General features: G+C 41.8%; 1 protein-coding gene across 5 annotated transcripts in view; it reads left to right on the top strand.

Annotated features, from left to right (window-relative positions):
• utrn (utrophin) overlaps positions 1-21,739 on the top strand; it is a gene marked incomplete at its 3' end in the record, with an annotated part of 191,344 nt that overhangs the window by 88,652 nt on the left and 80,953 nt on the right. For all 5 annotated transcript variants that reach the window (XM_080490632.1, XM_080490631.1, XM_080490633.1 and 2 more), the window contains one exon: positions 21,197-21,369. In XM_080490632.1, the coding sequence (XP_080346758.1) occupies positions 21,197-21,369 (173 nt within the window). The remainder of the gene's footprint in view (positions 1-21,196; positions 21,370-21,739) is intronic.

Raw genomic sequence — 21,739 nt, 5'->3', positions numbered from 1 at the left:
ACATTTTGAAATTGTATTTTAGTCCATTTTGCAGTATTACACATTCATCGGACTCACTGTTTACCACTACTGTGTGTATTTAAGGTCAAGTATGAATGGCGTTGGTTAAATGCAGATATAATTAGAGGCTTCAATTACAAAGTCTGCTGTTAATGTGAGCAGTCCAGACTTCATTAACCGTGAGTGTAGTAGTATTTTTTTTAAGTACCGCAAGTTAAGCACATTCATTATGCATATATGCATTACAGAGTTGCACAACAAGTGGTGCTTCTGCCTCTGATGTAAGAAAGCCCGTGCTGGCTAAATAAGTTGTCCTGTCCCTCCGAGGAATTGTTCAGAAATTGCAGTGTCAGTGTTGGCGTCTTCATTATAAGTCTTTTGTACAGAATGTGAAGTTAAACACTTTAATGTCCTCTGCAGGAACATGTTGAAACGGTGCTGGAAACCTCCCACGGGTGACTAATATCATAACTTGTGACTCAGTATTTCTGCTTTTTACCTCAGATATTGTGTATAAATTCAGAGCTCGATTGCAACCACTGCAGCCTCTTTGCCTTATGATTTTACTTAGTTCTCCCCCTCGCTCACATTTACAGTCTTTGTTAATTTATGATGTTCAGCTTTTCCTTTTTGTTGGCTTCTTTTGATTCCAACTTTCTGTCACAAACTTCTCAATTTGTCAAATGAACAAACTGTTTTTACAGTGCCAGTGTTTCCCCCCGGCGGTTAATACAGATGAAGGTACGGAGGGTTAGCTCGGGGTTAATTGGGCATCAGGAGGTGAACGGCTGCGAACGCCGCTCTTACCACTAAACAGATGCATATTGTGCACGCATAAAAATTGATCTTGGGGGTCATCTCTTTCTTACTCCGACTGACTCGGTGACACTTAAAAAGGATCTGGCGCATTTCTTAATCCATTCAACATTAAAGAGCTTATCATTGCTGTTACAAAGGATGTCAGACATGAAAGATGATGATTTGACATTAAAGGTTATCTCATTTATGGGACTTTTCTCATTGAACCGAGGACTCGGGAGAAGGGCTAAAGCTTTGCGAGTAACTGCCCCAGTGAGGCAGTTGAATTTTATTGTTTGGTATGACATATATGGATGGCTTTGATTATCTCCTCACTTTTTTTCCGGGTGTCGCTTGCCTGCTAACTTTTAATGAAACAACTTGGTAGCTTTTTAATAGGTAGCCATTATTTTGTTATATGACAGCTACATAAGTGGTTTGTTACCTTTAAAAAACAAAAACAAAAAAAAAAAAAACACCAATAAATCTAAACTCAACAAGCAACAGCTTTTTGTGTTTCGTGCTAAATAGAGAACATTGTCAGGCTAAGAAATGAGTTAAGCTGATTTGATGAATACGATACAGCAGCATGATCCATTTGTACCGTTGGCATCTCAAAGTACCTTTATGCGTAATTACACCCTTGCAGTCACAAGCATGGATCACTTTTCTTGTATATGCAATTTATATTCCATACATGGTCAAAGTGATGAATGAAATGACTTCCATTTCAATAATTTGTCATATGTAGCGCACGCTGCTCGGGTAATTTGTTGCCTCCCAACCGATTACAAAAAGTCCTTTTGAGAACAGCAGTCGTTCGGTTGCCAGTGGCATGTCAGCATTTTGCTCTATTTAAAGCACCTCTATGTTACAACTGTAACAACAGAGCCTTTAGAACAAACCATGAAATCGATGACAAGCTAACCAGTAATCCACAGAGTCCATTCAAATGGAGAACAATCCTTTCAAATTACACACAAATTTGATCCTTGGCCAATAATGCAAAGTCCCACATACAATACTGTAAAAAGTCATCCAGTGTACAGGGGTAGCTTATTGTATTAGTCTTTCTTAAGACACTTTGAGAGAGTGTGTGTTTATATCTTGAAGTGTGCGCTGGGTATTGATTGCATAGGAGGATGGGAGATTGGGGAGAGCGTAACCAAGGAGATTAGAGAGTAAGCAGAGGATTACTGTTGCGTGACGATCGAGTATAACGCATATATAGGTACGTGTGCAAAAGACTGCTGGACAGATGTGTTATGCCACACTGTTGCACAGTCAATTTATTCTGGGGTCTATAAGGTTTGAAAGGCTTCATTAAGGAACTATAGTCAGTTATTGTATCATAGCGCCTGTTTTCTTTTTTCTATTAGTTGTCATGTCTCCTGGTTTATTATTCACAGCTCTCACAGCTCTCTTGTTCTTCTTCGGCTGTGAAAATGTTTTGTTTTATGAGATGTCGGGCTGAGCCGTCGCTCCGTTTGAATGATTGGCAAGGTTAATTTATGCCTTCTTAATGATTTGTAACCTCTGCAAAGCTGTAACTGTCTTTGTGTACCCACTCTTTGCAGCGTATCAAACAAATGTGTACAAATGTTTATGAACAAGTGCATATTTCAGGAATCATTCTACTTTGCCATAATTGGTCAGGCCTTTCATCTTTAGCTCTTGCTGCTTTTGAATGTGTGTTTCCTCATCGAGGCAGATCAAAGAAACCATTTACAGATTAAAAATACATTTTTGTGTGTGCGTGTGCGCGCATCTGTGAATTTTCATTAGAAAAAGACCATCTGAGGGAACATTGATATCAGCCGCTACTTTTCCCCCCTTGTTTGTCGCTTTTTATCAATTCGTCTTAATCCTTATCAAACCTCACTGTTGAGGAACCAGCGGGAATTACAGCACGTTGGAAATGCTCTTTAACTTCAGGATTAGAAAGGGGAAAAAAACCAAAACAACTTTGGGTATTTTAAACTCCATGAAGGGATTATGCACTAGGGTGCAAAAAAAGTAGACTCCACCCATAATTACTCTCTGTACGAAAGTACTGGGAAGACAGATTTGCTGGCGTGTATTCCTATTTGTTTGTAGTAGTTACATTTTCAGAGGGTTTCAAAGATTTCTCATATTTTAACAAAGATTTGTTCTCGACCTCTGGCAAACCTTTGTGGTATCTTGTTGTTGTAACACTGCTTCTCCCTGTCTTCGTGCCTGATTATTCCCCCCTTTGAATCGTGCATGCATTTGTAAGGAACATGCATTTGTGAATTGAGCTGCAGTTCTGAGTTTGGAACTGTGTTTTGCTCATCAAGAAAAACAAAGTTGAAGGGCGGACGACTCTGAAAACACTGCTGAAGGAGCTTTAAACCTCTAACAATATAAGTACGGTTACTTCAGTATAGTTTTAATATAAAGTGTGTAGTTGTTAAGGAATGAATGGAAGGTAATGACAAGATGTGGTTGTATATAAAGGTAAAAATACATTATCTCAATTGCTGCCATAATCTGTACTTATTTATTTTGTTCCAAGTAATTGTCACTACAGCATTATGTTATAGCGTTTAATCAGTTCAAATTGCCTTGTTTTCTCTGCTGGTGAAATTGAGCCGTGTTTGACTCGAGGGTGCTTACCAATAATGCAAGTGTTAGAAATGTGTGCTTGAATTTCTCAATTCCCTTTGCTACCATTGTGATGCATTTCTGGGTTTGTAAGGGTGAGTCATTGTCTTTTTACACAAACAGCAGTCCTGAATTGAGATTGATTAAGAGACATTTGCTACTAAAAAAATCACATTTGGTTTTTTCATTGTTCCTGCCCAAAGTAAACAAAAAAGGGACATCAAATTGACAGTTTAGTATCGAAAGACAATTATGGTTCATCTTGAAAGTGTCCATTAAAACAGTTCTGTTAATGTAATGATCACTGCACATCATGTGATGGTTTTAATTGTCACATTGCTGTCAAACCCCAAAAATATATAATTTTCTCACAATCACACGCGTAGTGTTTCTTATTATTTTTTCTTCTCCCTGTAAATGTAGTGCTTGTGAAGCTTCCACGAGCTGTTCTGACAGTCCTGCAATAACACAAAGTCAATACTCCGTTCAGAGCAATAACGTTCAAAAAGCTCCTGCTGGTGCATCTATTAGAGGATTGTTTGTTTGGTGCTTCTGGGAAGCTGACCAAGAGCGTTTACCCGACGTGACGAGTAACAGTCACAAGTGTTGACGTCGAGCTGTATGTTTCTGTTGTTCCCAGTGGAAGGATGCTCGAAGATAGCGGGATGGCAGCGTGTCAGATTCATCACATGTTAATCCCCCTCCCACTTTTCTAATATGTCCTTTACATGCTCATGTAATTAAGTTCTGCTTGGTGATCTTGTATATTTGTGACATTAATGCTGACTTAGTCATTATCCTCCCATCGCTTCACATATCATATGGTTGCTCTCACTTTGTCACTGGTTCACTTCTTGACCAAGCCTGACGCACAGTGATTACCCCGGGTCAAACAGAAAGATTTTTTTAGATTTGAAGACATCAAGACATTCCTCCATGACACACATCCTACCTACGTCCTCTCATCGTCAACGCAGACGCCTAGATGAGCTTGAGCACTGTTTTGTTTTTGTTTGTTTATTCTTTTACTTTTCTCCTTATCTCTCTCATTTTCCTCCCACTCCTCGTGCTCCTGCGCCTCAGTGATGGAGGCAGCTGTTGTTTGATCATTAACTTCTTTTTGGTAGCACAAATATCCCAGAGTGCTGCAGTGGTGCACACTACCCGACATGAAAACTCTCACACACACTATGCAAATGCTTTATGCGGCCGCAAACATGTTGTTTTATCTTTCAACACGTCTCTCCCTCAATCTGGCGTCTGCATGCTTATCGTTTGTGTTGCTTTATCTAATTAGACTAATTCAGTTTGCTTTGCTATGAAGAGCCAAACTCAGCACTAACTCTCACTCTTGACAGCATACAGCCTTTTTTTTTCTTTCCTTTTTTTTTATCATTCAGGCGGACTAGTAAAAAGAAGCTCCGCAGAAACCTACTACTAAAACTAGGGGATTATAATATATTATAATATTTCCATACAAGCTCAAAACGATTTCCCTTTGAATGAATCGAGGCAAAAGAAATGTCATTCTTTTCAGGCCACACACTGTCTTTCTGATCTTTATGTCTCATTCCTTACTACCCCTGTCCCTTGCATAGATTCATTTGAATAACCCTCTAGTGTACTTGAAAGTTCAAAGCAGTGTCACCCTGCCGTAGCTTCATGCGGTTGATTGAAAGCAAACTGAATTTGTGCCGATTTCTTCAGTGACGTGGTGTAAGGCATACCGAAACAACAAAGTCAGAGGGGCCCGTGTCTCATTCCCTTCAGTCTGCCGTGGTTAACGCATAACTATGTGAGTGAATCTCCACAAACTTTGTTGAGGCAAAGAAAAACTTTTTCTTATAGATCGGAAGGGGTAAGTGAATCTTAAGCAAAAGTTGTGTAACTTTTGAGCAGGCTTCTGTAACATCATCAATCTTCTCTGGCCTCTACACAAAAGAGCCACATGCTCTATAATTGGCCCTGTCAAACAACGCACGGCCCCGAGAGATCTCATTTGCAGACTACCAATATTTCTCCCCAAAATTGATGCTGTACAGTACGCTGCTTTTAATGCCTGTTGAAAAAAATGTGCTGATATGGCATGTGCTGTTATAAATCAAACACTGTGTATGGTGTTAATCCATGACAGTGTGAGCTTTTCCTAATTTGAGAGTCACTGTCCGCCATAATTAAGACACACACACAATAGTACAAGTACAATAGTACACTTGTAACTTGGGTAGCAAGCTTTATTTAATGTTAATGAAAAGGCTGTAATGAGTTTATGTCTTCAGTTTGTTACACTAATTGATGGTATTAACTTTCAAACCAAATCTGAATGAGAGTTATATACTCTCTGCTCTCTAATGGTTATCTGCTAATGATGCAGAAACTCAGTCATGAATGTGCAGTATCTTAAATGTCAACAACCACCGGAGGAAAAATTGAGAAGCAAACTAAGTTAGCGGCCATGATTATGAAAAAAACAGTCATCAGTGGGTGCAAACTGCTGTTAGTGTTCGTGTGAGACGTCTGTGGCTGTTTGCTCGTTCAGCTCCATCAGATGATCTGTGAAGCTCTCGCTCTTTCAGACTGCAATTATTTATCCATTATTATCTGAATTTATTTTGCGTGGGCGTGGATCATATTTGCTTTTTTAGTTGAATGAGCATTCACTCGCCGCTATCTATTTGCTCCAAGTGTTAAAAAGACGACAAAAAATCCTTGAAAAGCCGTTTCGCAATAGCAACGTGACAGAAGAGACACCCAGTGCATTGTGACTGTTGGTTTTGAATGTTTCTGGTGTTTTGAGGCTCTCGCATAGCTCTGATATGTGATGTGTGTCTTCAGTTTCACTTGTTGTAGAGAAACCTTGTCTCCACAGCAGAAAGAGAAAGACTTTTATCATATAATCCCTCGTCCAATCTCGACAGGACATGATAAACTGAGTGTGTTTGTTTTGTATTGGCTGTGCAGAGTTGTGTGTGTGTGTGTGTGTGTGAGAGAGCTCCAGATATGTTGTAATGGTGCAGCCGAGAAAAGAGACTTTCAATTTATGCTCTGCTGAAACAACGTCGCATAAACATGTCACGCCAAGAGAAAATCATTTGACCCATAAAAAAAGGTGACGATGTGTAAACCAGCACCGAGGCGGGAGGTCTGATTTCTCAAGCGTAACGCGTCAAAGCTCATCTACAGCGCAGTGTTATCCAAGTTGCACATTGATATTTAGTTTGAGCAGCACCTTGTTATTCAAGCTGTATGTCCAGCTGAGGTAATGGGCTCTCCAAATTGATTGGTTGTCAGATTAATGACACCTTTCCTCTGCCTGGCTTTTTATGAACCAAGCCCCCAAGTAATCTCAGCACCACTAACGACCTGCAGTGGATGAGAATCGCAGCATTTTCCTCTCCTTGCCGTGATTAGACCTTGTAAGCGGTTAAGTTTTGGTGGGCGTCAGGCCGGGCGCATAAAGTGATGCTGGGAGTTTTTCCAGCTCAGTAAATCTTCAGAATTCCATTTGCACCTCAGTTATCCTCTGACAGAAAATGTCTCATTAGCAGCTGGAACAAGTTGTGTATGGAGTCAAGTGTGTAGCTCATTAGTGCAATGGATAATTGCTGGAATCGAATGTTAAGGGTTATTTGAAGCAATGACGCATCAACTGCAGACAGATATTTCTGCTTGACATCTACGGCTCGTCGCATCGCCATCACCCCATGTGTGACAGTCAGACTAAAAAAGGTTTGACAGATGAATTCCCCTGACCCGTCACAAGCAATAAGAGATACCAAACAAGTTTGGTCACATTGGAACTTTGAGTGCATTCACTCAGAGTTAAGTTGTGAATATATAGTGTCGCGAAATATTAGTTTAGATTTTTTTCCCTAGTTAGTGTCAGTTTTGAGAACCCAGAAAACAACTGGAAACTGCTGGAAACTGTTTGTGACAGTGGTGCCCCGAGGCAGCTGGTGTTGGTCAGTGACACCTCTCCAACTGCCCTGGAAATGTGCATGATAACGAGTGAGAAGAAATGTTTTAAGTCGTTCTGATTCTTCGTCTGTGTGTAACAGTCGGTGTGTGTTTGCTCGGAGAAAAGACTCAAAACGGGTTAAAGTGGCTCTGTTAAGGATCCGATTTTTGTTGTAACCACCAGAGAATATTGCTTTTTATCCCTGATAAAAAATGACATGTGTCTCTTGAGATTAACAACTTTGAGAGAAAACCTTGTGGGAGACACTCGCTCCCTTCAGTTCTCCTTCTTTCACCTGTACTCACTGGAGTGGAAAATATAGCTCAGCGCTCATTCATGGGTAGAAAATTGAGCTTCGGAGTCCAGGTCTTATGCTAAGTTACTGCACGGTGCAAGCCGTCTTTTGGAGAAGATTGGTGCGGTACGCTGATGACATTTATGAGAATATGTAATGGATTCCCAGTGGGAGACAGAAAATGAAACTTCAGGCGTGTACATGAGGAATAAAGCATTTTAAAGTGAAGTGAAAAGATGCTCGTGCTGAGATGGCATGGAGCCTAAACTGGATGGATAAACATAAGATGGATGTTTTGGATTACAAACCATCAAATAATAAATAAATTTTGGTCTGGTGACTGCAGTTAGTTGATTACTTCTTGTCTTTAATAATTACACGGGGTTAATGTTCTATTCTTGTCCTTGAATGTGGGGGACCTGTGTTCAGATCCCGGCTGTGACGAGAAAGGAACCAGACATAAAAACTCACCACAGTGACTGCAAAGTTGGAATGACATGCTGTGCTGACTGCAAAAAGTGAGCAGGCAGCTCAAATAAGTGAATGTTCCGATGCGCAAGTATAGAGAGAAATACACAGTCGAGGGAGACTGGAAGTTGAGAAAAAGTTGGGCAGGCGAATGAAGACTTCAACCAGAGTCATGCGTGAGTGATGGGTAAAGTAATTTACTCAGCACGACAGAAAACACAGCGAGGCAAGAGAATGAAACGGGCCCCCTACAGTAAACATCGCTGGAAGTAATGAGCAAACCATCAGCCAGTTGTTGTCGTGATCGAAGCTCGGGGGGGGGGGGGGGGGGGGGGGGACAACCTGTGGAGGTTAGATATCTCACTCACCTGCTCTGGGAAATAAACCGACTGAGAGGTGGAGACAACTGAAAAAATAAGAGTCAATAGGATGAAATAGGTGTGCTGAAAGTGTGAGATAAGGCAGGAGGGGGAGGTGTGGGAGGAGGATGAAAGGGCAAGTGGAGTTAACAGGAGCAGCGGAGGAAGATGAATATGACTAAGGGAAGGGATGAAAAGTTTGTGTGAGGGGATGGATGGAGGATCCGGGGTGTAGAGTAAGCACGCAGGCTGAGGACAACAATACTTCTCATACACTCAAGACACCCACCCTGTCAGTGTCATCGCCGCCTCCTCCTCAGTGTCTCCTTAACACAGCTATTCTGAACTCGTTTTACTGTGTATTCAGCAAACACCACCGGCTTTTATTTATTCTGGCATCTCGATGTGTCTCTTAATAGTGTTTAGTGAAGATTTTTTTTCTTCCTCTGTTTGTTGAAATCTCCCTCGGGTTCGAGTCTGAAACCCGTGAACTCATCACAGCAGAGAATGAAAGGTTTCACTGAACTGTTTTCCGGCTCCATCAGGATGCAAAATATCGGGTCTGTATGTTTAAAAGCTGTAAAAAAGAACTAAAAAAAACTTGGTTTTCTAGCAGAATGCACAATGTGCGTTGTTGCATATTTATTTTTCTTACCCTCATTTCAGCTGCATCTAATTGGAAGTAGCCCCACTGGAGAATAAGTCAGCCGTCTTTTTGGCTCTCATAAACGTCTTTGATGCCAGCCCAAGTATCCGCTGTGTCGCTGAGCTGGAATGGTTTTAAAAAATGAAGTGTCCTTGCTGACTTTCCCTCCTCTTGACCCTTTGCTTTTCTTTTGCTCAAAACTTTAAGTGCCTTGTTTGGTTGGGTGACTCCAGCCCATTGCCCCTCTCTTGGCATCTCCACTACAAAACAAAAAGAAACTAAACAAAATGAATTATTTCTATGCGGGCTGAAAAAGTAAAGTTTCACGACCACAATCTGGACCAATCGGTTTATCAAATCCTTTTGTTGTGACTGTGTGTTAGCTTCTGTTTCCACTTAATGTCTGGTTTACCAACATTAAATGAAATCTGGGGTGTAACTACAGTTGTCACGGCTGCGATGTAGCAGCGGTTCATGTTTGGAAACAATTCAGTCTTATCTCTACACTGAATTCAGAAGCACAGCCCTGTGTCCCACCCTGTGACTTGTCCCCGAGGCGCGGGGCTGGAAATATCTGTACCATGGAGACAGTTTGACCACTATGCTGTATGATTTATCATTTTTGCAAATTCCGCTCTCCTTTTACCCATCGTCAGCAGGGATCCTGCCCCCTGCGACACTGAGTTGGAAAAAAGCAGTATACATGATGTGTGGATGGAAATCGAACATTCTTTTGACATTGAATCGGTACTGCATATTCCATGTACAGTCATTGTCATTAAACTAAGACTGATAGAACAAGGAGTGCAATATGGATTGTCTTTATCCATCCAAACTGTTCAATCAAAGGAAAGTCTAATAGTTATAGATTTTATCTGTATTGAAGCTCCAATACTCACCCAGATGTCATGTTGAAAGCCTCTTGTGGGATCACCACAGTGTTGTTATAGGCTTCACAGAATGTGCCTCATTATTCTACCATGAGAAGTAAAAAGGAAAGAGATCTATACAGTTAACCATGGCGGTGTTAGATTTATGATTAGTGTATTGATTCCAGAATCTCTGCATCATTTTCAATTAAAAGTTGAATAATGTTAATAGTTCTCGCAAGTTGTGCCTATTCTTGCAATGATTCTCAAAGGAATTCAATCTAGTAGACTGTATATACATAAATACAAATGACCAAGTCCAGCCGACACAGGTAACTTCTGTCTAATGTTGGATTCTTTAATAAGAGTGAAAAACCCCCCACTGATTTTACCGGTGTCATTTCACACAAAACGTGTACGTTGTCCTGTTTTGCTTTGCATTAAAAGTTTCCTGAAATTAGATTTTAAGAAAGGGCCCAGTAATTCCTTCCATTATTGCATTATATTGTGATATATGGAGCTTGTAATCCCTGTACTGCATAACATAGTGCCAGATTTTTGTCCGTCCGAGCCCCACCCTCCACTCAACAATGTCAACTGTATATAAATTCTCCCGGACAGAAACCGACAGTAAATGTCTCCCGAGAGCTGAACAGCACACCTCAATAAAAGGCAATAGCAAACCATCTGTGAGGAGTCGGCCAGTTTATATGAGCTCACGATGTCCGTTGGCTTTAAGGTCATCGCTTTGTACCTCAGTAGTTTTTTTGTTTGTTTGTTCTTTCTTTCGTCTTCCTCTTTGTCACTTGAAGGCAATAAAAATGACTGGGGGTGAAGTATTGAGCAGATACATGTGAAGATGTATGACACAAACATATCAGCGAAGAGTCTCTCCTTTATGAAAACCATAATGTTTCTTCAGGTGGAGTTTCGAAGATAAAAGCTTTGGATATGTTAAGTACACACTGTTCTTTCTCTGATATTACTGTTGGAGTCCCACTTTTTTGTGCCTTTATCTTTTGAACTTTTGAACTTGTTACTCATCACCCTTCATGAATCATTTCTAGTTGCTGCAGATCACCTGATGATCACAGTATTTGTAATTTTCTTGAGGGTGTCCTTATGAATATTTCTTTGTGCATGATCTCAGAGAGTGTGATCACAATGTTGTGCGTCAGCTTTTCTATCGTCGCACTCGAAGTTAATCAGGCCTGTGTTACTTACCACACGCAGTGAGGCTTTATGTTGACAGCAGCTCTTTACCTCCATACCATCACCCTCTGAGCTTTTCATCACGCAGTGGTCTTCGACGAGGGGAAACTGCTCTTTATTAGTGCTACGCGCTAATCGGTCTAGTCACCTAACCTCATGAAGTCCCCCCCCCAAACACAGCAGGTGTTGCGTTCATTAAATGCTCTCCTATCTCAGCTGATGGAGGTGACGGCCGCTTCAGAGGCAATTACGTCACAGTCACTTTTTTCCCCCTCCCGCTTCAGCTGAGGGTGTGCGGCATGTATGTGCTGCCAAGACCACCCACCACGGTCAAGCTCCTCAGCTCCCAGGAGGCACAGCACTTCAAGTAGTCGTGGGGAGAAAGTAGGAGCGATGCCTTGCTGGAGGAAAACAGTGATAAAAGGAAAGAGGGAGGGGCAGAAGTCTTTGAACACCAGTGAAGAGCGGGGGTGATGAGAACCCCCAGAAGGCCTCTGGTTTTAGAATCCAGTCAAATCAGCCGGATGATAGTCCTAAAACTCAATGATTTTTTTTTTTTTTTTTTTTACTTGCTAAGGTTTGTCGAGGAACTAATTATTTCAGTTTGAAAATTGAGACCCACTCTTGAATCTTTTAGACTTTCTTGAAATGAAACCCCCCCTTTTTGAGACAATATGAAGCAGACATTTTTCTACCAATGACCCATGAATACAGTCCAGTATATGTACATTCTGGTATGATCATTCCTCACTGTAAGGGGCACTTTTTACGTTGCTTGGTAGAAGTTTAATTTCACAGCTGCACATCAGCAATTTGTAGTAAATAAGACGGTTTTCCATGTGACGCTCTTGTAAGTCATTTTACCTCTGATTTGTATTCCTTTTGCTGTTTACATTGTCTCTCCTGAGGCCATAACAAACCTATATTAGCTGATGCTAAATGACATTTTTCCACTGCTGCCTGTTTCTATTCGTATCATTCAGCTGTCTTTTATCATTTAGAAGATATGAAATAAAATGCCTCTGTTAGAGAAGTTACAAGTGATACAGTGCATCTTATCCATGGCTGCTGTCTATTCACAGCTCAAGGTCCACAGCGTTTAGCTCAAAAAGAAGGATTAACATTGAAAAACCTCTGTGTTTCACCTTAGTCTTAAGGTTATCTCCCAAGATTCTTGTAGACAAACTAAAACACAAAAAGCCTCTCCAGAATCGATACCTGATTGCTGGGCAACAGGACACGCACCCCTGATCAGTTTTAACCTCCCTGCTCTGGAGCGTACATATATATATAGCAGAATGTAGTTTTAGCTGTAGAATGATTGAGTATGTGGAGTCTGTGTCTCCTCTAATGGAGGCACTATCACATTAGTGAAGGTCAGATGCCAATTGCATGTCTGATTGTGACTTTGTCATGTGTGTGCTCGAAGTTGTGTTTTGCTTTAGGACTTTGGTTTGCGATTGGCACCCCATTTAGCAATTTTTTGGAGCAATTTATTATTCTGCCCCCTTGTGTTCCTTCAGAACAGTCAGACTTGAAGCTGTGCTGACAAAGGAACAGCATGTGCATAATGTGATGAACGGAGGTAGTGCCGGTGCTGTCCTTCCACTCAGAGAAAATAAAGGTTCACACTGGGTGTGTAACTCCTTCAATTGTACAGAATGATACAGCACAATTCCATTTGATTAGATGAGCACATATATTGGATTGCAGAGTTCATTAACACACAGCGAGAGCTCTTTTATCACTTCACACCCACAAACTATTCATTCAAACTTTGACATGTTTTGTTATATTGTCAAAAGAGCAGCAAGCGAAATAAAAACACTCTGCTGCTGCAGTTGTCACACTCACACATTGTTATTCATTTCAATTCAACTTTATTTATATAGCACCACATACAAAACAGTCATAACACAGTCACATCAGGGCTGTGATCTCAGCAGCTGGGTGCTGCCCTCCTAACAGGAAGAGGAGTGTCGGCGATAACCCGGGACACCGGAAGTACTTTGAGCTGATGTGGATTTATAAGGCGGAGAATAACAGTGGCATCCTGCAGCATTAATGATTTCTGACAGATGTTGTGCATTGTGGGAGCAGAAAGGATTAGATAGGATTGGATGAATCTTAAATAATCCGACAGGGGAATAGCTTGTCAGCAGTACCATGGTAGATAGTTCGGCTGTTCGAATTGGGTTGTGTGTGTGTGTGTGTGTGTGTGTGTGTGTGTGTGTGTGTGTGTGTGTGTGTGTGTGTGTGTGTGTGTGTGTGTGTGTGTGTGTGTGTGTGTGTGTGTGTGTGTGTGTGTGTGTGTGTGTGTGTGTGTGTGTGTGTGTGTGTGTGTGTGTGTGTGTGTGTGTGTGTGTGTGTGTGTTTTGTATATCTCTGTTTGGTGGTCATGTTTGTTCACGCTGGTGTTCATTTGCTGTTTGTGATCCTTCGATATGATTTCCCCAACTATATTTAGACGGTTTGGCCTCTGCTCCTTCTTGACATCCTCTGAAATGGCAAACTGCTACTGGCTCTTCGCTTTCAGCTGTTGTTCTCTGACTCTTTGACATTTTCCCTTTCCACAGTTCTCACTATATTTGAGCCAAAGTAATTGACACAGTGATGATGTTGCCTTCACATTGCTGGATTTGTTCAAACATATTTTAGATTTAGTGTTCATGACTTCATATTTGATTGTTATTTAAATTTGGGAAGCAATTTTCCATTTCAGCGTGATGATTTGACTTAGCTCACACACACATTTGTGTGTCCACCTGGCTCCCATGGAGGGCGCTGAAGCAACTTGGAATTCATTGGTTTGTCCAATGACATCTAATAATGCCGTTTCTGGTTTATTTATTGGGGGCTGCAGAGCTCACGCAAAATCTAACTCTTATTGCAAGTTAACAATCCAAAAATTTCTAGTTTCAACACAATTAAAAAAAAAAAAAAATAGAGGAAATGTTTTTTTCATCATTCCACAGTATTTTTCATACATAAAAAAATTGTGTAATGTTTAAATTATTCTTATTTTTAGTTGTAGATCTTAACTCTTTTGGATTTTTGAAACAAAAAGGAATAAAGTTGTATGTACACGTATGTCCTTGCACCAAAATGTAGGTGATGTATTCGGAATAGTGCTCTTATTTTTCTTGTATGGCAAACTCGTTTTCAGTGTTGTGAATTATCAGGCCACAAGGTTTACCTTGTCTTTCCTCACAATGCCAGCTGGTATCGGCTTCAGCTCTCTAACCCCTCAGACCTGTAGATATGGAAATAGAAGTAGCCAAATTAATGAAGCATTTACTGAAATTAGTATGTTGATGTCATGGGATGAATTAAAAGAAAATTTATCCGTCATGTTGACAATGGAAGCCCCCTTAAAAGCCATTCAGTTGATGTGACCCGACAGGTTGTGCTTGTCTGACACCTTGGCTCACCTGTTCTCTGTGAAGTGTTCGCTGCCATCCTGCCAAGACCTAAAAAGCTCTCGCAGGCTATTCAAAAAAATGAGAAATAACACTTGAGTCTGGCAGGAGTTTTGAAAATATCTCCAAATGATTTGAAATAAATCATTCACAGCGAGGGAAACCATCCACATCGACTGCCAAATTGTCCAGGACTGGCCGCCCCTGCATATTCAGTCCAGAAGCTAAATCTGCATGCCAACCTGCTATACAGTGCTTATCAGATAATTCTGGCCCTGTGCTTTTTGGTATGAGAAACAGAGGACGTATCAACTTTTCACTGACATCAGATGTTTGCCGAGTCTAAAAGAGGTTTGATGGCAGAGAAGCAAAACAGACCACTTGGACAAAAATATGGTGGGATAATTTTGTTTGCGGTTTCGTCATCACGAACGACCCCTTCGAGGTAATTTTATTCATTTATACGGCTTAAATGTTTTGTCAAAATGATCCAGTTTGATCAATTTCAAGGGGATGACGGCGATAAGGCACTGCAGTGCTGATGTAACATGTAGGCTCTGCTCACATGAAGGCCACCTGTATACTGTATTTCATACTGCAGCCTCCGTTTTCCCTAAAGAAATTTCAACACGTGTTTCTCTGCTTGCACTTTTTTTCTTTCCTGCTATCCATTCCTCTACCTCCCTGCTCTAGCACCTTCTCTTCTGATTTTTCCATCTCGAGCGTCCCTTCATGGTTTTGTCTGCCAAGGCACGTCTTACTGTAAGTTGTTTGTCGAGTTTCTCCTCAGACTGTGTTGCTGTAGTCCGCTCATTCAGTCAGCTTTTTATTTTTTTTCTTCTTCTTCTTCTTCTATCCTCATCTCTTTGCCCGAGGGATTGGAAGTGTTACATTCTTACCCCTGTAATGGTCCTAATCCGCTTAGTTTTGTAATGTAGCCCGACATTAACCCCTGCATCCCCTGCCTCAAGCGAGATCAGGGTGTGTTTGCCGGTCCTAAGATGTCTGTTCTTTTTGAATGACACTGTTTACACAGAGTTAAAGTGTCGGAACCTGTGGTAAGCCAAAATTGTCAAACATGTTTCATCACTTCTTCTCGCCTTTAATCTCGGCTTCCATTCATTGTGGAATTAGCCGCGCTTGTCAAACGTGCCAATTCGCAACAGTTAATTTCACATCCTTCAGGAGAAAGTCCTCGAACAGTATGTATTTGTCAGAAATGCTATTTAAAGGCCTCAAGTATGTAAATATTTTTAATTAGCCAAGCATACTTCAAAGTCGGTCTTATAAATATGCAAGGTGGCATTGCATTTTTTCTTTTTTCTTCCCCCCCCCACTTGACAGCCATCTGTCTGCATGTCTTTGATGCACACCAAATGTCTAGCCTGCTGTTCAGCATGCCAGCACACATTTACACACAAACAGTCCCCAAACACTTCCACACACAGGTTGAATATATGTGTTCTATTTTAGTGCTTGCACCTCTTTAACATAGCCCTATAGACCGCAGCTGGTGCCCATGAGTCTTCAAAGCATTCAAAGCCGATATAGATCCAGAACTCGACTAATGTGGTTCTCTGCAAGTTGACGGTATTGAGACTTTGGGATCATAACTTGAAATGGTTTCAAATAGTTCATTACTTTTAGGAGAGAAGTTGACATTTGGAAAAAGAACTGTCAGGTAAAAATGTTGTTCATTGATTAAAATGCACAAATCAATCTATTTATGGTGCAGATTATAGCTGCAGTCCCACTTTCCCATTACTTCACTGTTTCCATTCGGTGAACAAAACAGCTACACGTTTTTATCACAGGTAGAAAGTTTCCACCTCAACTCTGCAGTCTGTCCTCATGAGCCTTTCATTCACTGTCGGCCCTGCCATACTTTTGCTCATTCCGAATTCTGGTCGTTATTTTGCTTAGGATTTTTCACAAATCCCGACATTTCTCTGAAAACGCTTCTTTTGCCTGCCACATTGCTGCCGGTGCAGGCCTCAGGAAGTGGGTGTGTAGTGTGTTGAATTGGTTTAGGGGAGAGAGAGAGGGAGAGAGAGGGGAACAGAGAAAGAGAGAGAGAGAGAGGGGAAGAGAGAGAGGAGGGGAAAGGGAGGATACTGATTAAAATAATAAACAGCTGTGTGATAGACTGGGGCCAGTGGCCAGAAAGAGTGAGAGCAATGTAGGGAGAGAGAGGAACGGGGATACCAGCTTAGGACTTTGTTTGACCTTCCAGAAGGAACGAAATGCTGAAGAAGAAAGGCAGCTTTTAAGGAAGTTTCTTCATCCCGGAGATGAAGAGGAAACTGATGGAGACGGATAAACCTCGTCTCCTTCACCTTCTGAAGGAGCAATAAGATAACCGTCAGGGTTTTGACTCAAAGAGGCCAGCGAGTCGGACTCCGTGCCCCGGGACTCCGTCCTGGAGTCTTGAAGCAGCCTCCATGAACATGTGGCTCCAACAGAAAGAAGAAGGCATTCTTTGACTAAGTGGCCCAGTCATGGCAGTGATTAGAAGGGTGTGATAGAGCGAGACCAGACTGGGGCTGGAGAACTTAGGGGCGGGTAGTCAGCCAGACACTGAAGTGACTCTGTCTCTTCCTGGCCATGTTACCTTTACTCATGGGAACGAGAGGGCAAACCATGTGCCTCTTTGTGCTGCCATTTCCCCTCTTAAAGTGTGGAGAGTTGTGTGACTTGCAGGAATAGAGTGCTTTTTTATCGGAGTAATTGAAAACAAACGCCTCGGCACTGCCCTGGGCTGGACCGCCGGACATCGTGTAAACAGCTTCCTTCATGCCCGGGGAGGGAAGTTGAAGAAGGGAAGCAGATCAGCGGTAGACCTGTTCTCGACTACTTTGGAGGTTTATATCAGCCTGAATGTCCCCTCAGACACAAACTGTTATCTGTGCTCTGCAGACCTCTGCCCAAGATTTGTTGGATTTCTTTCCCACTTTCAGAGCCTCCATTTCTGGCCAGCGGAACTCAACCACCAGCTTCCAGGTGCTACTTTGTCAGACCTCTAAAAGGTACCGGTCGGTCTTAAATCCCACTGCCAGACTTGAAACATGACTGCAGGGTAGCCGTCTCCCTTCCAGCACAGACTGGCCGCCGTTCAGAGGAGGATGCTACGAACATGTGGTGCAATTGGGCGAGCACACACAGCAGCGCGTCAAGGCGTGTGTGAAGTGTGTAAACCGCCAGTTTTGGGACTGCGACCTGGATTTGACCCTTTTGTGTTTGAACTTTGTTCAGGAGTTGAGTGTCTCTCCTGCCGGATTCACCATCGATTTACTGATGCTCTGAAGTCTGCTGTTGAAGGATCTGGCTTTGACCGCAACTACTGGAGGACTTATCTACCTGTCTAAAGTCTTTTTAACATCTTTTCACCTGCATGACGATATAAAGAAATGTAGTGACTGGAGAGAGTGGGAGGAGCCAGTGTACACACTCCACAATGATTGGCCTCAATTTCAGTCTTCAAGACCTGCTGGGGAAGTTTGAACAGGTATATGTGCCCATTTCAGGAGGTATTTTTCAGTCAAAGCTTTATTGGTTCAAAATGCTGCTAACCAGGAATACAGACACAACAACTCTCACTCTGCGTCCCCTCTTGTGTTTGTTGTTGTGGAGCTAATGTAGTCAGCTTTATGAAGTCTGAACAGTCATTATTGGACTCATTAAAATGGAATAATTGGTTCTGGCCTGCTTTGCTAGTTAGAACGGGCTACCAAGCAGAGAGGGAATCACCGTAAAATGAGACCGGAGCCCTGAAATGAGCATAATTTGTCAAAGCAGACCTTTGCCTTGATTGCTTTATTATGGGCTAAAGACAAACATGGCCTATCCCAGTTAGGGTCATTATTGTTTGTCGGTATAAAATAGATATTTTGGGATAAATTGTTCTAATCAACAAGACACCTTGGTGTGCTTTTATTTCAGCCTCAGCATGCTTAATGCTTTAATCCTTTATAAACACCTCTGTAGAAGTTAAAGCTTGCTGGGAAACTGTCACATCTTATCTACCAGCTCACGCACGCACGCACACACACACACGCGCGCACACACGCACACACTGTTTGTGTTTCCTGTGGCAGGCTAGAGAGGTGGCTGGTTGGCTGTTTGTTGAGTGTTACTTAAAGTGCCTTTCTTTTCTGAAGTGTGTCCACAAATGGAAGTCAGAAGGTTCACAAGAAGGGTTTTTCACTTTTCCACAGTCGTCCCGTCAGTTAAAGATTTTTTTTCTCTTTATGAATTATTAAAAGAAAGTTAAGAAGTATATTTAAGCTCCATATGCAAGCTAATAGGTCATAAATAAATCATGAATTAGTTGCCAACAGAACCCAGTTGTGACTGACATGATGACCTTTGGCACACAAATTCTGTGCGTGTGTGTCTAATCAAGTGAGACCTTTAAGCACCTCACTACCTTTAAGCACCTCAGAATCCCCATGAACTTCCAGCACTCGAGTAGTTTTTCACCGGGCAAAATACAGTTTAAAGGGCCCCTTGTAAATGAGTAAATGTGCCCCTCTGTTTGGCTTCACAGTCGCCGCTCTCTGCGATGCGTGTGAAGGTGCTGGTGTGCATGAGTGTGCGTGCGCAGTCTACTTCCAGTGGAAGTACAAGTACTGAAGAAAAAGGAAGCACTTGGGTAATGACTTGACATGCAGCCAGCTGGCTCGGTCGCCGGACGTCTCTCTGTCGTTTACTCTTTGTCTGTCCCGTCTTTTTCTTTGTGTCACCGTTTCACTGCTTTGTCTCTGTATCGTCTTGCTGTCCCCAAATTGGTCCCTGTCTCCCTTTTCTGTGACCTTTCAGAAGCATTTGATTCGTGTCAGAATGCCAGGGGGTGATTATCTTTGCAGATCACAGTGGAGGGATTTGCTTCAGCTTTTGTGAAACGTCCATTAGCATCAAGAAAATTGCAGTACAATGCCACAGATGACTCTGAAGTCCATGTCATGTGTAATCTGGTCATTCTCTGACTCTGTTTTATCCACTTTTTCAAAGAGCATACTGTTGAGAATTTGAGCTGCTGTCACATATTCAGCTTATTGCGCTCATGTTCTGTCTTGTCATGAGCTCTAAAATGCATTATTGGAGTTTATGTCTACAGGATCATGTTTGTGTGTATGTTGAAGTGTGAATATGTGCTATGAAGGTTACTTTTGATATATTTTTCTTCTCTATTGCTTTGTATTTATTCATATAAGTAGTGATTGATGTTTTATATTTGCCGATGGTATCATTGTCGCTCATTAACACCACTGGAAAATATACAGAGAAAAAACCATAGACACAGTTAACGTCAAAGGTATTGGTATAATTAACACACTGGTAAATATTTATTTTATTAAAGCAAAAAACGATGAAATACTGCAGCTACATACAAGAAGAAATTTTCCTTGATTGTCTCATTACGATTGCTGGAAAATGAAACTCTAATAATTAACATAATGCTTGTAATACTACATTTGGAAAGATACACAAGTAACTACTTCGGGCACCAGTGATGGGTAATTTCCTGCAGAATATCTCAAATAATTATATATCACTGCAGGGTTGGAGGCTATAGGTCTCATTACATTTTTTTCTATCTCCACTCATTTTGTCCCATTTGTAAATCCGTCTCTGAGCTCCAGGCACCGTTACACTCGTCCATATGGTATTGGAGCCTTTCTCTTTATCTGCAGTTGAATTAGGTTGAACTGAGGGGAGTCCCATCTGTGTGTGTGTGTGTGTGTGTGTGTGTGTGTGTGTGTGTGTGTGTGTGTGTGTGTGTGTGTGTGTGTGTGTGTGTGTGTGTGTGTGTGTGTGTGTGTGTGTGTGTGTGTGTGTGTGTGTGTGTGTGTGTGTGTGTGTGTGTGTGTGTGTGTGTGTGTGTGTGTGTGTGTGTGTGTGTGTGTGTGTGTGTGTGTGTGTGTGTGTGTGTGTGTGTGAGAGAGAAAAAGGAGGAAAATGGAGCAGTTTTACACGTCTAAAAATAAAACATTTGACAGGATCCTCTGCTTGCGTCAGCCCCCCGTGTGGTTCATCCCTCACATGAAAACACTCACATAGTCTTTGCGATGTGGTTGTGTAATAGAGCATCTGTGTTATGGACACACACACACACACACGCGCGCAAACTGAAACCGTGTTTCGTCACAGTATTAGTGCCTTGGCTGCTCGAAGCCATACATACATAAGCAGAGCATCGTGGGACAGCACCACATTGCATTAGTATTACATACCCTATCCCAGCATGAAATTTGCCAAGCTTGCTCTCGTAAAGACCTCGTATAACGTAATGCATCATTAGCAGGGAGGAAGACATCGCTTAGGGACCTGCTCTGATTTGAAGACGGCCTTCCAAGTCTTCGGACGACTTTAATATAATCCAGTGTATTTTTTTTTTTTTTTTTTTTTTTTTTGTCGTGACTCCAATAACCAGCTCTGATGTATGATTTTAGATGAGACATGAATTGACTCTACCTGAAGGGGACATCGACTGACAACCCTGGGTTTTCCTAAACAAGTGCTTTTCTTTTCTTCTATGTATTTGTAGGACATCCAGGCCGAGATTGATGCCCACAATGACATCTACAAGAGTGTGGAGGGGAACAAGTCGAAGATGGTCAAAGCACTGGGTAGCTCAGAGGAGGCTGTATTCCTCCAGCACAGACTGGATGACATGAACCAACGCTGGAGTGACCTGAAGACCAAATCAGCCAACATCCGGTGAGTAAAACTCTCCGGAAAGTAAAACTCCCTTCAGCCTTTTTCCCCTTCCTCTGCTTTTAGAGGTCATACTTCTGAAGGTTTTTTTTTTTTTTTTGCCTCTGTTGCTGCTCTCAACTCTTGAAAGTATCTTGGCAGAAGGCCTTTCTGATGGCAGTGGTTCAAGTAGGTCTCAGCCTGGGTTTACTAATGAACCAATGATTCGCACCAGTGGCAAAGTTATTTTCTGAGAGAGACTATTATGCTTGCATTTTGGATTAGAAAATGAGCAACAAAAATGAAGAACACAAGGGGCCCTATTCTCGTGTTGGAACAACAACCACCGGATGTTATTCTCTCCCTGGTTGCTGGGTATTTTCTGACCAGGGAA

This window comes from Lipophrys pholis, assembly GCF_963383615.2.
Source record: "Lipophrys pholis genome assembly, chromosome: 21".
NCBI lineage: Eukaryota > Metazoa > Chordata > Actinopteri > Blenniiformes > Blenniidae > Lipophrys > Lipophrys pholis.
The sequence above is the reverse complement of the archived record's forward strand: the minus strand, read 5'-3'. Positions and strand labels throughout refer to the sequence as shown.